The sequence below is a fragment of the Coturnix japonica genome, chromosome 1 (assembly GCF_054131305.1).
Source record: "Coturnix japonica strain WE chromosome 1, WE-NBRP24, whole genome shotgun sequence".
Classification (NCBI taxonomy): domain Eukaryota; kingdom Metazoa; phylum Chordata; class Aves; order Galliformes; family Phasianidae; genus Coturnix; species Coturnix japonica.
The window spans coordinates 58471580-58490120 of NC_140663.1; the positions used below are offsets into that span (position 1 = coordinate 58471580).

At 44.3% G+C, this 18541-nt stretch overlaps 1 protein-coding gene across 12 annotated transcripts in view; it reads right to left on the reverse strand.

Moving 5' to 3' along the window:
• The window catches only part of HIPK2 (homeodomain interacting protein kinase 2), a 124074-nt gene that overhangs the window by 69144 nt on the left and 36389 nt on the right, over positions 1–18541 (reverse strand). For all 12 annotated transcript variants that reach the window (XR_014943901.1, XM_085541243.1, XM_085541218.1 and 9 more), the window contains exon 2: positions 15470–16568. Coding sequence is in view for 11 of the 12 variants with exons in the window: in XM_085541243.1 (XP_085397369.1) it covers positions 15470–16568 (1099 nt within the window). In the remaining variant the exon portion in view is untranslated. The remainder of the gene's footprint in view (positions 1–15469; positions 16569–18541) is intronic.

Consider the following 18541-nt stretch of genomic DNA (forward strand, 5'->3'; position numbering starts at 1 on the left):
CACTTATCCAAATTAAACCCACTGAAGGTAGTCCAAATAACCCTTGTTATTTGATGGCTTGTTCAGTCATCAATACCCTCTTTTTCCCTTCAATTCTCAGCTGTATACTCATCTAAACGCTACCTTTCTGTTTTAATTAAGTTTCTGATAGCTAGAGCTTTAGCCAAAACCTTTACAGTATTAACTCTGAAAATCTCAAAAAACAACCAAACCCCAAAATAAAGAACAACCTCCTGTGTTGTTGTTTTTTTTTTTTTTATCCCCAGTAGTTACACTGATGTTTTCTACCCATTCCCATGGCACCAGGCTGGGGTGGTAGGGGCAGCTGGAGCCCCCAGAAACCAGCAGAGTTCTTTGGACATTCCAAGCCATTACTCAGTGAACACCTAAAAGGCCCAGAACACTGCAGAATATGCTGCTGATCCTCTAGGAAAGGGAAACAGTGCATAGAGCCGTATGGAAACCTTCCTGCCTTCACAGTTATCTGAGCCCTCTCCACAGCAAACGGCTTACTTGTAATGGGGACTTCACTAAACGTGAACAAAAAGCCTCTCCTGGCACATACTACTAAATATCTATATTATTTTCTTTCAGAACTCTTAATAATCACTGCAGCATATACAGGAGGGGAAAAATAAAATAAAAGCTGTATTGATTAAATATCCCATTACACACGGAAGTTAAGTGATTAGTAAATTGGTGCTCGACTGGACCCTTTGCTGAACACATATCAACCATGGGAAGCTTCTTGCACCAATCTGCAAATTGTAGAAAAACTCATTGCTGCCAACATTTGAAAATAATTAAGCGGGACTTTTGTTGTTTGTGGAAAGAAAAGAGGCCAATAAAGACATTTTTTACTTCTTTATAGGATACTTCATGATAGCAAGCTTCTTGCGTGGATAAAACAGTGTCTGCACAGTGGAGAATCATGTCCATCAGTGCATACATACATATACCAACTGCTGTATTGAGACATAATTCTTGCATTATTTATAGCTTCCCTACATACTTACTAATGTATGCATGGATGAGCCGTACCGATTACAGGATACTGAAACTGCCTCATTTGTCCACGCTAGTCACAATCACGTAATTAAATCATGGTCGTAAAGAAATGCTTACTCAAACTGGGACACTAGGAGGTTAATTTTCTTGTTTGCTAACACTTGCCCACGTCATATGCGAGTGAAATCCAGTGGCAACTGAGATTTTTAGCACTTAGAAATCAACAGGACTAAAGTGGGTCAAAAAAAAACCAACAAAAACAAACAAAAAACAATCCAGAAGATTTACCCAGAAAGTCACAGGACAAAATCCCTGATGTGCATCCCATCAGAAGTCACAGGCAGGAACCATATACCAGCTCAAGTTTTCCTCCTGGCTACAGAGGCATGAAACCACCACAAACAGAGCTCTTCCTTTCCATTCACCAATGAACCATCCTCAAAGCTGACAGCATCTTAAAGCTAACCCTGTTTGGCCATGGACACTGAACAAACATGTCTTTCTTTAGGAAAGTCCCCTTGTTTCCATTCCTTCCTTTTCAGGACCCAGAGCTCCTCAGCTGACAGGAACATTAGAAAACCCATTCTGTCATACAGCCAGAAAATTCTGCTCTCATTCAAAACACTGAGCTCGCTGTGCTTCAACAAAGCAGTGTTCAAAATAAGCGTTGGCATGTGAATTTATGTGAAATGACTGAATGGCCCTGCAGGTTGATAAAAGGTTCTGGAGTCTTTCACATAAAACTAAAGTCACTGGTTTGAATCTGACCTGTATCAGTGGTGTCTGAAACTGGCTACAGCTGGAAGGCTGTTGGCATCCTGTCTAACAGGGCTGGTAGTATCAGCTTAATTCCTGGAAGACAAATACGTTCGCTGTGCTGGTAGTTTGCACATAGAGGTCAAGCCTCAACAAGGAATGAATTTCTAACTTCCTTCCCATGCATGCTGTTTGTCCTCCCAAAGCAGCCCTAGGCAGGGGCTGGTAGGCTTAAGGTCAGTGAGTACAAGGTCTTTCATGGATTGTAACACTCCTACTAGTTTTAATTGAAAATATTCTCAACATTACTATTTAATACACTTTTCTAAACCATCTACCGCAGCGTTGTAAAGCAGGGCTTACAGATGATGCTGACGTCTCCAAGAGAACGTGCTAGAAGACTCCATCCCTCCCACACCACACAATAAAACCCCGCTCACATTAAATCTGAAGATTATCCCTGAAGAAGTACAGAAAATAAAATCCATCCATCTGTAATCTGCCCTTCCCCCATTTCCCAAGGCCACGAACAATTCTGAGTTCCCCAGGCAGCTCAGCATCAGCAAACTCAATCCCCCACAAAAGGAAAAACACGGGTGCACAAATTCCCCATCCCCTTTGTTCACGTACAAACACTTCACTTGGGCAAGGCAAGAACTCATCCTCAAGGCTATACCTCCCTCTGAAACTCAGCTCTGAGACCAAAGGTCTCTGACCAGGTCACAGCAGGAGCAAAATGAGTTAGGGAAAACCCAATTTTAAAGTGATATCAAACTAAAGAACAGTTCAGATCAAATCTCATTTTGCCGCGATGTTCAGACCTCCTATTGGCACTCAAACTACTCTGGTTTTAGCCCGCAGTAGAGCAGCTCACTGACCACCTTAAAAATCTTATTCATCTGATGAAAAGTGCTCCCTAGACCCTACTTTCTAAGAAGTGCTGAGCTGCTCATCGGCCCTTACCAAAATCACAGAGAAATAAAGAGCGATCCTCCCAGTGTGAGTCACTAGCCTTGCCCCTTCCTCACAGAGCAAACTGCTGGCTCGCTCCTGTTCACACAGCCCTGCACATGCTCAATAACATCATTGATTTTGTTTGTGCAGGCAGAGAGAATCCAATTTTAAAAAGCCACATTGATTCCCACCCATTAAAAACAGAGCAAGCTGCAGTATTTGCTAAATGGATAGAAAAAGACTGGGGTCAGAGTGGAGGGGTGGGAATAATGTCATTACTACGAGCTCCTTCTGAAGGACAGTTACAGAAACAGACCATAAAATATTAACAGTTTGACTTTATGTTATTTGTTGAAGTTTCTAAATTACAAAAAACAGTAATTCAACGATGAGAAAAAAACCCCAGCACAGAGAAGAAAATGCAAAACCAAAGGCATCCAAGAGCATGTAGCTGCAATTAGTTGATTTGGAGCATGAAAACACACACACCGAAAGCGGGTACAGACAGAGGCACAGAGACAGCAGCACTGAGTATCTGCAAGGGCCCTGTCTGCTCTTCAGTTCTTTGTTTTCACACATTAAACAAACAGAGCCATTGCACAGGTCACCGAGGACCTTCCTTCTGCAACTGTGGTCCCAGCTGCACTGCAGACAAAAACTATTATTATTCTCTAATGGCTGCACCTTTTGGACAATGATTCAGTGTTTTATTCCCCCCTTTTGTGCAGTGCCGCTTGGTTTTTTGCTTCATTTTATGTTTTTATTCACACACTCTTGAAATCTTTGTGTAGTGACTAAACATCAATGAGTGGGGGCTCCCGCATCAGGCAGCCAAGAAGGCCCTGGGGATATATGGGTGCTGTCACCATAGCAGCAAGGGACACTTCACCCTAAATCTGGGAACAGGAGCTACAGACAGCCCCAATGTAGGGAGCCACAGCTCAACGGTGGCCAGCAAACAACATGGTGGCTATGGTTCAGTTGGGTACCATGTGCCACCAGGCTGCATCATGGAGCAGTCACTCATCTCAGCTTCAGTCCCACAACCTGAGCAGGTAAGTGCTTGCTGGTGCCAGCGAGGCTTTCGTAATTGGTCCCAGCTGGTTAGATGTAACACGCCTTGGTGTTGAGTAACCACCTACAAACACCGTCAGCCATTCCCTAGTTACATAAGGGGGGCCAGCATGATTATTAGTTACACGCTGTTGTGGGCCAGTGCTGGACAACAGAGCCTTTAAGCTCCCGGTCAGTCAAGGCCTTGTCCTAAAGTTTCACACCAGCATCAGGCCTTGCAACAGCCACAGTCCAAAGCCTGCCCTTTCCACCTTACCATGGTTCTACAATGCCTTCGGCCTCTCTCCCTTCAATCAGCATTTGCAAGCCTCCTTGTTCCTCCAGCTCTCCACCATCATACAATGGCTTAGGTTGGAGGTGACATTAAAGAACATTTATTTCCAACACCCCCGCCATAGGCAGGGCTGCCATCTACTTGGTCTTCACTCACCACTCAATTTGATCTGTGTGAAACAAAAAATCAGGGGTGTTTCCTGCAGGAAAAATAAGCAGCATTCTCTTTTTATGCTCTGTCAGGGCTGCTGAGGCATCTCCCTTACAACACTGAGGACTAGAGTTATATGCTGCATACTGGATTCTTGCACCACTTAAAATGCCATTTTGAGGGCAGTAATCATTTACTGTAGCTGCAGGCTAAAGTAAAAGCTATGAGCTTGTCTAGAAGCTAGAGCTCCAGGGCTGCTCAAAAGCACAGAATTTGAGCTGAAAACGAATCTCTTCAAATCCCACGTAAGACCTCACTGCAGAATTGGGCTGAGAGGAGCAGTCCACGTGGCTGTATCAGCTGCCGCGAGCAATTCTGGCCTTTGCCATCCAATACTTTCATCTGAACCAATCTCTCATTCTCCAGGTTTGCTTCTGCTGCTTCTCTCCAACTTTTGGCTGCCCTTCAGAGCCTGAGAAGGGCATTGAGGTTGCTAGGAAAATGCCCCAACCACTTACAAATTGGACAAGCACGGCTGCGCTTCCTCAGCTATGGGTGAGATTTGCCTCTCTGATGATGAAGGCTCAAGCTCATTCGGGAACCTCACAGCAGGACACCTACCACAGAAGTCCAGAGCTGGCAACTGTGTTGTAAGGCCTTGCTGCCAAATGCAGCAGAATGATCCTTTTTCCACAAGCTGAGCTATCTCCCTCTGCATGCACAATTCCTATGGTTGCCATACAGGAACACTTTACGCCTGTGACCGTCATTCCTCATCTTAACACCAGTTCAGATCGTGCTTTAATGCTACCCATGCCTGTGGAAGCCAAGCGGGCGATTCACTGAAGCTTAAGTTTAGAGGCTTTTTTGCTAGATCATAGCTACTGGTGCTGAAAGATAGTTCTCTCAATCCGTCATAAATGTTTAAAGTTTATTCCCAATGGATTTTTATAGACATAAATATACGGATTAAAATCAAGTAAGAATCTGTGGGCTTTTTATTACCTTCTGAAGTATCCAGGCCCATGGACATTCTCCCTGTCTTTTGTATCTGCTTTCTTCCAACTGAAGTTCAGAGACTTCATACAGATCAGAGGCAAAGTTCAGACTAACACTGACAATTTCATTTAAAAAAAAAAAAAAAAAAGGATTGTGTTTTCTTGTGTTCTTTGCTCCTTTATTGCTATTTTCAAAATGAAGAACAGATCCTATTAAAGTGCTAAAGGCTGAAAAATACAACTCTAAACCTGTCTCTAAACGATACAGGAAACCCAACTTTGTGCCAATCCATTTTTATCATCTCTTTGTGGCCATAACAAAGCTGAGAACAAGAGCTAAACAATAAAGAAAAAAAAAATAATGTCAACCTTCTTTTTTTTTTCCTAAAAGCAACATTGGTGACAATAACAAGAACCCATTGAAAAGACAGAATGTTATCTTCCAACCCAGTTAACATGTCCTTCCTTCTCTCGCACATTATGTATCTCACACATCAAGCTCTATCTTGACCTCACTTACAAAGGAACCCATTTGAAGCTGACATCTCCATACACATATCAGCATAGCTACACGGTCTCCAGCCCATTCTACCTTTCCCTTCCTTGGTCCTTCACATACCTGCTATGAGGAGATAGGTTATCAAATGAGTATTTAGAAGAGCTATACAGGAACAGCAACATTTCATTTGTACTCATGCAAACCCTCCAGTATCCAGTCCACTAATTTAAGTTGCTAACAACAGCAGGAACTATATTTTTGACAGTTAGGTGTATGAGAACTCCTAGCTTTTTCTTTTTTTCATACAGGCCATCACCATTACTTCCTTTCACCTGCTGAAATCAACTGGCAGTATTTAATCATTAACGTTTCAGTAAAGTAACCAGGATATTCAGCTAGTCTCAGCTGAATCTGTTTATCTTTCAGATTTCATCTGCCCCCCTTAATATTGTTTTGAAAGTCAGGGAGATACTCCATTTTCCTCTTGGATGATTCTCCTGTTTGCAGCCTCCCACTGGCAAGTAAAACATTTGTTAGAGAAAAAAAAAGTCTCCATGTATTTTGCCTAAGACATCAGATCCTACTTCCACACCCACCACTCTGCTCTTTCTTTTGAGCGCACGGCTTTGCATGGAAGCAACTAGTTGAAGCATGAATTCCAACCATGTTGTGTACAAAGAAGTTCATCAGCTCTCCTTCTGCACCACACATGTCATATAGACAGTCACGTGTATCAGTGTACCCACCCTTAACCTTTTATTTGAGGTGTGAGATACAAAAATCTTTGTGTGTGAGGTGCTGTAAACACAAACCTCAGTGGGAACACTATATAAGGCAAAGGGCTACAGACACCTAATGGCAGACTAGAGGGAAAAAGGAGAAAACATGACTTTGTTCAGCACTATGAGCACCACTGATCTCACTGTAAGACCTCCAGTTAAAACATAAGCCACCAATTTGTTACAGTACCACACTGTACAGTACAATTCTATTACCAAGGTAACCAAAAAAGTTGCTAACTTTTGGTTGCTTCTGCAAGAGCACCAACTGCTGGAACAGATGATCTTCCCAATTCCCTGACACATCAGCTGTGAGCTTCCTGAGTCTGGGCACTGAGTACATCACCCAAGTTATCAGAAACTGTTCCAAGCCTTCTGCAAAGCTACAAGCTCAGTGACAGCACTAAGAAACTCTCGGGACTTTCAATATATCATCAGGCCTGCAGTACTGTGCTAGTGCTTGAGAACTTCTGCTTGGAATCAGCTAGGAACTGCAGTAGTCAGCAAACAGTAAACCAAAATCATAAGAGTTAACTCAAGTCTCTGAACCACAGCATTTTTGATCCAGATTCACTTCAATCAGATCCAGGTCAAACCTCACAACCACCACCCTCCGAGTAGAGCCCTTAATGAGAGACAAGTTTTGAAGTAGGTAAAAGTCTGTTACAACAGATTAATGCTAATGCAAATCAGCAAACACAAAGGTAGATGCGACAGGACCTGAACGTGCAACAAGCAACAATCCAGCACAGTCAGAACAAAATGAAGGCAAAATCTGTCAGCGCAAAATAACTAGTTTCTGTGCGAGTAAAGCAGTAACTGGGATTGCTTCTGTTCTTCACTAGGGGGAAGGCAGAGGGAAAGCTGCTACTCAGAAACTCACAGTTTGTTTTCCAGCCTACCACAGAAGCAGCACTCTGTCCTGTTAGGAAATCATCTGTCACTGGTTTTGAAGCCTCCAGTCAGCAAGGAAGGTGAAGCTTCATCTCATTTTCTCCCACATGTTTCCTTACACAGGGAATAGTGAATTCTAGGTCATCTTCCTCTGTAAAAGGATTTCCCTCTCCAGGTTCCTACTTAAATTTTCCCTTTTATTCCTTTCTCCTAACCTTTTACTTATTCCTCTCAGTGCTAAGGCTCTCTCAAAGTATAGATATATATGCCTCTATTCTCCTTTTATTCCCTTTTGAGGTACCACAGAATAGCCTTTTTATGACCTGGCCTAAAAGGATAAGGACCTTTTCTTAACTTTTCCACTTCTAGAGGTAACATCCAGGGCTGTAACTCAGCTTAAGCCATGCCACAAGACTAGTGCTGTTTGAGCTGAGAACAACTCTCAGGGGCTTGAGAGGTGCTGCCTTTCCCCAGCATCACCTGGATGAGACAGTTCCCAAGCCTTGCCTGAGGACCAGCCTTTGCATTCGAACTTGTAGAAGTACTAGTGCAGCAACTGCTTCAGCAAGTTAAGATATGAGCTTTGGGGACCGAAATGACAGCATTGAGGAGTCTGACGCTGGGAAATGCATAGCCCCCTAGCAAATGTAGAATCTTCAGGTCATTTCTCTCCTCTTGTAATGACTCATTCATTTAGAAGCCATCATCTGTCACTTTCCTAACCTTATTGCCAATACGCAGCAGAGCACAAAAACAGTTTCCAAATCAGAAAATGCTCTTCGGTATAATCAGCTTTACAGTCCCACAGTGCAGGGGCCTAAAACTCGTGACTCTAATGACTGCACAGCCATACTGTACTCAGTAAGCTTCCTCTGTGGCACACTCCAATCTCTCGCCTGCGGTGAGCAAATGTACAGGGGAGATGTTATGGAAGCAGAAGCTCGACAGGATTTAAACATGTGGCACTTGAGCAAAGCATCCCTGAAATCCTGTGCAAACTGTGTTGCTAATGCTGCTTTTCAGATTCACAAGTGTGGATGATGAATCTCTCTGCTACTAATTCTTCTTATTTTTACTCTCGGAGCACTGATCTCAAGCCAACGGGGCATCACCTCACTGCTTCTCAGCAGCCAGCACTGCTGTCAGCCAGCAGCGTGCCGGCCTCAACAGGCACTGAAACAAGCACAGAGAGACACAGGGAATTGTACCCCAGGGTGGGACCGTGGTGTTTTCTCCTTCACAGCTGCAGAAGCAAGCAATGGGGAGCGGAGATCAAACAGGATACCTCTGCCATACATGCACACAGCTGACAATCCCTGCTCTAGCCCTGCTGACTGTACTGTCACTCACAAGCATCGCTGCAGCAGCAACAGCGGTTGTCACCATACCCAGCCCACAATCTGAGCACAGGTGTCTTCACCAGAAGACAGCGAGCCCCTTGTGTGGCACACAGATGGAGCCTCAAGTGCTACAGCCAGCCGCTGCAGGAGGAGGGTTTTGATTTCTCTTAGGTAAATAGCTCTTTCTAAGTAAAACAAGCTGGCCATTTGTAAGCTCCTTCAGACCTGCCCTGCTACAGTAAATAGGAGAGTAACCTTCATTTCTCCCATCCTTTCACCACGCTGCAGACTAAAATGGACTTGGTATGCTTTCACAGCTTGAAAGAAAAGAAAATAGAAGGCAGGAAATCCTCTGACAGCCTTGTTTCAGTGATAACGTGAGAGACGAAGCAGCAGGAGACGATAACAAAACAAAACAGCCCAACTCCCAAAGCACTCACGGGCAACCTCCAGCACGGAGCCTAGGGCCTCCCAGCCCCTCGTGGCCACATTGCCTCTGGCAGCAAGCACAGAGAAGGCAGGGATCAGCACAGGGTTAGGGCTGGGTTAATAAAAAAGATCAGTAGACGGCAGTGCCAGGAGCTGCATTTGAAGCACATATAGCTGTTTCCATGCCAGAAAGTGCAGCTCTCAGGGTTCAGCCCTAGGCCTGGGACTGCGCTGCAACACGTTTGAACAGCGGTAGCAGCCTTGGGTAAACGTTCTTTTAGAAGTACATTTGCATTGACCTTTTTTTTCCCCATGTTTTGCTCAGCAGCTCACCTGCTGCTGGAGCTCATCCCTACACCTAAAGCTGTACTCTGTTCCCTCCCGAATCTGTGACTTAACAGATAGTAACTTCAGGTGGGAAAGATAAACAGCTGGAAACAAAGGGCTTCTCAAAAACAAACATTCATCTTGCTGAAAGTCTTTCTAGCAACAACAAACAGAAGAGAAAAAGCATGGGAAGGGCAGCCTATGGTTAACAGGTGTCCTGGAGCCTAGATTTCAGGATGCTCGTAGCATCTCTGGCTGCTCCAGCCATTAATGGGGACTGTGGCAGCCAAAAATATTTTTGTTTAATTTTTGGTCTTCTTTTTTCTTTTTCCATTTCTGCTCAGAGGGACTTTGCAAACCATTTCTTTGTGTCTATGAGCTGTGGTATCTCCTTGTGTTGGAGTAAGGCAGAGGTTTTGACTCATCAGGAACTGAGCCTTCATCCAGCTGATGCCAACCCCATGTTTCCAACCCTCAGACTTGCTTCTGGCTGCCGCTTGTCCTCCACTAATGGTGCCTGTGGGTACACAGGTTCCTTCCTCTCCACCACCACGATGAAGCTGAGATCTGCAGGAGCAATCATTGATGTCACTCCCCTGTCCTTGCTGTACAGGAGCAAATTTGAGGGAAGGCAAAGGGAACAAAAGGAGCTGCCCAGCACTCAAATGAGATTTTGAATTTTTCATTATTCAGACACAGATAACCCAAAAGTAAGCAGCACAAAACTTCTCCATCTCCTCAGCACACTGGCAAAGGAGACAGCAGCTTTGCTTTGCTTCGAAAAGCCTCCTGGCAGCAGTCATTGCAAACAGCTCCTTGTTGCAGATATTCTTGGAGGTGCATAGCTGGGCCCAATTTTTAACTTGATAAATAAATGAACGATGTGGTGGTCGTTCTGACTCTGTCTGGGGCTGCGGCCTCCTGTCAAGTGCTGGTAGCATCTTATGGCAGAGGGGCAGGTAGCTGCCTTGGACAGAGGAGGGGAGTAGCTATAGCTGCTTGTTCAGAGCAAAAGCCGAGGGAAATAAGGTTTCACCAGAGAAAGCCCTGAGGACACTCTGGTTGGAAGAGATTGTTGAGGCCAAACGATAGGCTTTTCTGTTTTAAATTAGACTCTAGAAAGGGAATTATTTTGGAATATACAGCGCATGCCTTCTGCTGGATACATCATGGGCACACCACCTGTTTACAATCCCAGTTCTGGGTGATGTATACACAAAGGAACTTGGCAAAGAACTACCTTCACTTCTTTAAAACCAAAACCCAACCTGGCATGGCTATCACAGAGATGGAACAAAGCCAAAAGCTTTCAGCTGAGTGCCTGCTTCCTTTGAGTCTTGGTGGTCTGGATACAAAGAAACTGAGATTTAATTAATCCTGGTGATGGTTTTGCAAAAAAATACGGTGTTGAATTTTGGTCCTGAAAAAGCAAATCCAAACTCCAGTGTTCTTGGGAAAGAAGAGAAGGACTGCTTCAAATGCTACAGTTAATAATTTTCTACAGCATGGAACCCAGCGATTTTACTCCAGTTCCCAGAGGAAACTTTCCTCTGAAACCATCTAGTTATTCTCCTGGATAAACAGGGTCAGTAAAGCAGTGAATGCTGCAGGTAAGATTGAAGCAGACTGACAGAACAATGAAGCTTCCACAGTTGCAAAAGCAGTCAAGCCTAAAATAGAGATGTTTTTGCAAGTCCAGAATGGCAGAAGATTTTGAAACTTCAGTGCATTAGCACTGTTATACAAGGACTTAACAGATGCCAGTTCACTGAGTAACCTAATGAGCATGACCTATCCCTCCTGCTATTACTACTGCCTCATTGAAGGGCAGTTTTAGCCAGAACTATGTGTGTTCTGAGTCAGACAGGGAGGAGGTCATGATGCTGCTTGGGGAGCCACCTTGCCAGGGCTGGAGGACCGATACCTGTCATGGCCTGAAGTCCATTTGGGGCAGGACAGAGAGGACAGAACCAGCCAGGCCCCTGTATTCTTCTACTGCTCACCTGGAAAAGCACGCACAGTACCTGCACAGCCTAACAATTTCATGGCATCACATAATTATTATGGTTGGGAAAAAACACTAAGACCATCTAGTACAGTCATCAATCCATCTTTACCATGCCCACTATCCACATAACTCAAGCGCCACATGTACATAACACTTCATGCTTGTATATTATTTTGCAGTATCTGAAATGGGACCAACAAAGATAACCAACTCTCAAACTGATACTCAGCTTCACTCCCTGCTATCCAAACATTTCATCAAAGGTAACTTACCTACATAGTAGACATCTCAACCCATGGCCAGACGTGCCACATACCACAGCTTCTAGACAACAAGGCACCAAAACTCCACTTAGCCTTTAACAGTGCAGGGGTGACAGCCATTATTTTAAGTCTGTAATACTCTGCAAATTCTAAAAGACTTAGATCTTGTGGGGTGATGATGACATTAATTAGTGAAATGCAAACATCTATGGGGTGTAACACAGTAGTGACTCCAGCTGAGCAGCAAACCAAAAAGAAACAGGCAACAAAACACTATGGCCACCAGGTGTTGGGATGACAGATGTGGGTGAATAAGAGGTTCCCACCCCTGGCAGGCAGTCTGCTCTGGGCTTGCTCCCTTTCATCAGATGTTTCTGAAGGAGTTTGGACCTTCAGTGCAGTCCCTGGGACTGCCTTCACCCCCCAACAAGCTGCAATCTTCAGTCTGCAAATGGCTGTGATGTCCTTCATTTATACAGCTGCAGGCTCTTTGCAGATCCCCAGATCAAGGAGCACCTGGCACCTCACCTAAGCACAGCTTTCAGGTAGGCGTGATCCCAGAAGAGGTTAGCACAGCCCAGCCCACCAATCTCAGGTCCTCTACAGTCAAGGAAGAGAGAGGAAGATCTCCCAAGTGTCAATTCAGGCAGTAGATCTACCCCCATCCTCTGAGAAAGGAGAGAAATAGAGAAATGCCACTGACTAAAGACATTCTGCTGGCCTTTTTTGGTACCTTGTGTTTTACCCTGCCATCTCAACATCACCACGATCCTTCTGGAGAGAACTGGCTTTGCCCGATAAAAGTATTCCTGATGTGACAGCAGTATTCCCAATGCTGGAGCACTCAGTGAGGGCTCTCAAGCTGCTCTGGCAGTGCAACACAATGTCTCCCCACTGCTCTGCTCACAGGAAATCTGGCAGCAGGACTCAGTTTGTCTGCAGAGCACGTTACATGGCGGCAACAGCACATGGCTCATGTATAATCTGCAGGCAAAAGAGAAAGCAGCCCTGGGACTGTTTTAGTTTATACTGAGCCACGCAGACTGTGGTGAAGAAAGAACAGAAAGTTTATCTAAAGCCAGTTCTGTCTTCCATCTCTGGGAGAAGGAAGTATGCCTATCATTTATAGGAACAGAAAATGTCTTATACTGCCATGAGAATTGTCAGGGTCCCACAGAACTTGATTTGGAAGGACTGGCCATCACATTCTTATGAGTAGGGTCAAAAAAACAACAACGGGGAAAGCAAAAGTTGTCACTAATATGTGGGGATATGCGGGACAATGTGGGAATTGCTCACAAAAGCCCCAAATAAAACACCTCCTCCAGCTGAGAACCAACGTCAGTTATATTCCCCAGCGTTCTGCCCAGTCTTTCAGTAAACGTGCAAGTCTTTTTTCTGGCACGCCTGCTTAGAATCTAAGAGGTTTTACTCTCCTGAAGCTTTTCTTTCACATTCAGCTTAAATGTGCCATTTCTGGAAGTCATCCCCTTGTCTTTCATACTCTAGCGAGCAAAACAAGTGTAAATTAAATGGAAGACACATGAAATCTTTATAAAGTCCTGTGTTTCCCCTAGCATGAAAGTTCCTTCTCTTTGGAATAGAGCGGTTCTTTATGCCATACTTTTCCCCATCAGAAAATGAAGAATATAAATTTTCCTCATGACTTGAATTTAGCTTCATCAGCAGCCCCCTGCTGAGCTAATTCATCCCAACAAGATTTTTCTTTTCCCTTTTTTAACTTTTTTCTTTTTCTTTTTTCTTTTTCCCCACTGAGTTGCTGCCCCTTCATCCCTCCTCCCAACAACCGTGGCACAGAAAGAGTGGAATTAGACAGACAGAACTTATTATCCAAGAAGCTGCAACTTCAGACCAGGCAGGAGTAACATTGAAAATATAAAAAGCAAATTTTATCAAGCCTTTTCCTCCCCAGAGACTGCCACAAAAATATTCCTTGTTTGTCACTGAGAATGAACCACTTTTCTCTTTCATTTCTGCTTTCTGTCACATATTTCTTTTTGGCTGCCCCTTCTGCCTTTCAGCTTGGGACCCAAGCTGCTAATGCAGAATCAGAGATAACTCAACAACAAAATGCCTGTATTATCTTTTTTTTTTTTTTTTTTTTTTTTTCCTACTTATCTGCCAGGTAATTGCAACCCTAAAATCTTTAGCATATTTACCACAGAAACATGTCTCTCCTAGAGGATGGGACTGTCATCAGGTAGAATATTTCATTTAATAAGCCTCTTTGGAGGTACAAACTAGGGTTGGGGATTTTTTCCTGGCCTCCTTCAGAGCAAAGGACAAGCAGATAAAAATCAGCTGCTGCAGTGCTACATTGTCAAAGTTCCTGTTTCTTTGCAAATTAACTCTTCCCAAGCTCCAAGCTACGGAGTGCTTTGCCATTGGGATGTTTATGAAGTAGGAAAAGGGTCAGATATCAGCTCAGGCTATATTTTTTTTTCCAAATACTCTCCATGTATGAAACAGGTTTCTGCCCTATTTACAAACAGAGCAACTATCTTGCTTTTTCTGTGACCCAGCTGAGGAGCTGTGCAGAACGCCTGGATGAATTTTCATTAAATCAGTCATCAAGAAGGATTACATTTTCCCTCTTGCTCCTGTTACACAAAACTACAATAACAAAAACAAGGCCTGAGCATTTCTAAATTCAGTTCTCCTCTAAAAGACAAATGCTTTTTTCCTTCCATTTTCCCTCACACATGGCTGAGCTAACTGCAGAACTGCTTTTCTCAGACCTTAGGATGCCAGACAAAGCTGAGTGATACCAAAGAGAAGGTCTGAGGAGAACATCTATGGAGAGAGCTTGTGTCTTGTAGTCAAAATGCAAGCAGGAGATCACCTTTCAGGGCTATGAGAAGAGGCTTCCTTGCTGAAGCTGTTTTGTAGACCGAAGGAGATACAGCTCTTTCACACATTTTGCTTTGAATGCACCTACACAGAGCTCAGAAACTCCATCCAAGCACATGACATACCTGTAGTTAAAAGGACTATAAATGGGAATCGTCAGACTCTGACAGGTTCTCAGTCCAACCCTAGACTGCGGACAATACTCATTCATCCCTTCCAACAGCTTCCCACATAGAGAAAAGTGCACTCACTCCTGCCAGGCTGCCTGATGCAGAGCTGATGGGAGCCAACAAGCATCCTCCCACTGACTCCAGTAAGTTTCACAGCCTGTGTGGAAACTACTCCTTGACAAAGCATCGTCCGCACCCATATAGTTGCTTTCCCATGGGCCAGCCTTGTTTTTGTAAAATCCCTGGTTTCGCTGATCAACAAAGGCTGGATGATACAGCCAACATATAGATTACTTAGCTTAAGGTCTTCCTGAAACCAGGAACCTCCTTGCACTGACTTGGAAAGAAAATGTGAACTCTCTGTATCAAGTATCTCTTCCAGAAACAGAGAGAAGGAAGTGCAGACAACACAAAAAGGCTTCCTAAATTGTAACTCGCAAGTAGTTTTTTTGCTGCAGTCAACATTCTATGGCTATTTACAAATTGACAATAGTTTTTGCTGCAAGTAAACTCTGAGAGTTAATGATACCATTTTCTCATACCACCACCAAGCCTTTCTAAGAACCATTCCAATTTAGGATTAAGGAATGACTCTCATTCACTTACAGCAATGAAGGAAAATTCCTGTACGTAAAATACTTCTCCTAGTAGCGTGACTTGAACCCAATGTCTTACCTGTAATATCTGGATTGAAGGTAGGTAGAACACACAGCTTTAGACACGTGGCTAGCTGATCCAAAGTCTATGACCTTGACCCTATATGGCTGTCGGGACGGATCTACCAACATGATGTTCTCTGGTTTAAGATCAGCATGAATCAGTCCCAAGCTTTTCAACTTCATTAGGGCAGTTGCTACCTGCTGGAGAATTGGTCGAATGTACTTAAGGGGCAAGGGACTGAATTTGTTTTGTTTTAGGAAATCATAGAGGTTCTGCTCTAACATTTCAAAGACCAAACACGTGTGATTCTTGTGCTGGAAGCACTCATATGCACGGACAAAGTTGTAGTCATCCGCACTTTCTGTGCTCAGCCGAGCCAGGATGCTCACTTCAATCTGGCCTTGCCGGGCATAGGAAGGATGGTTCTTTAGGATCTTGATGGCCACAATCTCATTAGTGCCACGTTTCCAGCATTTGACTACTTGTCCAAAGGTTCCCCGGCCAAGAAATTCTAACACTTCATACGTGTTGGTCATGGAACAGAGCACCTCATGTTGCACCAGCTGGTAATCCCCTTCGCTGTTGGAGCCACTGTTTTTGGAGGTGGCCGTGGAGGTGGTGGCGGTGGCTACAGTGGCCCCACTGGCATTGTTCTGAATCATTGGTGGATGCTCTTCGATGATCTGCACGCTGCTCGTGTTCTCAATCTCCTCACTCTTTCTCTTAAGTCCACATTTTTGGTAGGTGTCCAGAAGGCTCACAGTGCTGCGACGCATCAGGTTGTGTGGCCCGCCCAGTGTTTGCCCAGACACTGCCACCACACCAGAAGTGCTGTTGGCGGACGTCACCACGATGTGCCCCGTGCTTGCTGGGAAGATGATGGTCTGTTCGTAAGGGATGCTTGGATTGGGGATCTGGAGGGAGGCGTTGACGGCGGCTGCGGCGGCTGCTTGGGAGGACTGTACGCTCTTGCTCTGGCTGTAGACTTTGCTGTGTGTGCCGTACCCAGTCATATCCCAGTTCGAACTCGGCTCTACTTTCAGTTTCTTCACGCTACAGAAGGCACTTGACTGAAGGGTGTGAGGAGAGAAAACTTGCACATGCGAGGCCATACCTGCAAGAAAATATCAGAGTGAATCCAGCGTCAATATGCTTTCCCCAGCTTTCTTTTTTTTCTCTTATACGGTGACAGTAAGGGAGAATGGGATACAGATTTCAGATGCAACACATGCACAAAAATGAAATTCTTCCAGTATATGTATTCATCACAAATAAAATATTATGCCCTAAAATCAATCATTACTCCCAACTGAACCAACCTAGCAAACACCTAGCAAAAAAACAAATTTTGCTCCCTTGCTCTGCCCCTTCCCATTTTTAATAGTGGGAACATAAATGTTATTTTTTTCCTAAGAGGAAAATGTAATTTTTTGCCTAAGGAGACTCCTATTCCCATTGTCTCCAGGAATATATCTACATCTCTTTTGCTGATGCAAAATACTGCAAAGTATTCTGCCTACGGAGGCCAAATCGCAAATCCTCAGGCTCCTTCTGTATTAAACAGCTTGGTGGATCTAACCTAAGACGTCTGTTTACTCCCATAAAGCCACTAAGTAGCTTCCGGCTTGCGGAGAGCCAGGATGGAACCAGAAGAGGACACACCATGACAAATGGAGGTGCGTTGGCAAAGCTGAGGAGCCAGGACAGAAGCAGCAGATGATGTCCCAGGTTGCTTGCCAAGTCTGTGTGTGGGAATCATGTCCAGAGCTTGTTTCTGCTCAGAGACACTGATGATTGAGTTAGACAACATGATCTCTAGCACACGCTCTCAGTTGTCTCCGATTTATAAAATTATGTTCATCTATTCTTATGCACAGTGACAACAGCATCGCTGGAAAGCAGATCCCCTGGAAGTGAAAGTGTTGTTAACAATACAAGGTGTAAATTAGCTTGCGGAGGAATCAGGTCCATTTCATTTTTAAGAAAAGAAAAGAACCTCTTTCACTGTGAGCTTCTTTGGCTCTGGAAGAGATAATGAACTTCTACACCTTTATTCAAAACAAAAAAAAAGAAAAGAAAAAAAAAAAAAGGAAAAAGAAACCCAGCACCTCATAATCAAAGTCAAAATAAAGCATCATTGAGACAATCCTACTGAGACATCTGGGTTACATACCACTAAAACAGAGAACGCTCCTATTCAGAAGGTGCTCCACACAGAAGAGGATGTCTAAGTCCCGACTCGCAGCCAGCTCTCCCTTCCCAGGGCAGGGATGGGGCTGCTGGTGCTAAGTTATCAAGAACCGCACAAATCTGTAGGGATTCCCAGGGAAGAAGCCAGTGCCTGGCTGCAGGGAATGCCCTCTGTCAATGAATCGTGGAATTCTTAAGAGTTGGAAGGGGCCTTTAAGGGCCATCTAGTCCAGCTCCCCTGCAATGAACAGGGTGCCCATGGATGAAGATGGGGTCCTCATGAGCCATCTTCACCATCCCCATGGAGCCACCCAACCACAGTGGCACAGCGGGAAGAGCGCTTCCTCCGCTCCAGAATCACCCCTTCATCCGGGTTCACCACAAAAGGCAAAACCACCAACTCTTCTGTCTGTTGCCAGTTTTTCTTTTCAGTAAACCAGAACAACTAGGGAAGAAAGAGACAATATGCTGAGCTGGCATTGTTGCTGAATTATTAAGCACAAACATAACCTTGAATTGTTTGCAACTTTAACAAGTTAAAAGCTGAATTAATGCTTCAGCGACAAAAACACAACAAACTTGGTAATGCACATGGATAGCTCCTTCACACAGGGATTTGTCAGCACCAATCTGTCAGCTCCCTTCCATAAAATAAGGCTGTTCTCTACTAGTCTGTGTTCTTCTGAAGATGGTATGGAATCAACATACACACATACACTCTCAAATACATATACACTCATACCAGCAAACACAAACATGGGTGCATGCTGCCAAAGCTGGGTGACACAGTCAGGAAAGCACAATCAGCTCTGGATGCTTTTTGCTGCGATTGGAATGAATTACCCTCACCCCAACCTACTGGACAGCAGTTCCCAAGCTCCCTGTCCTGTGCTTTCT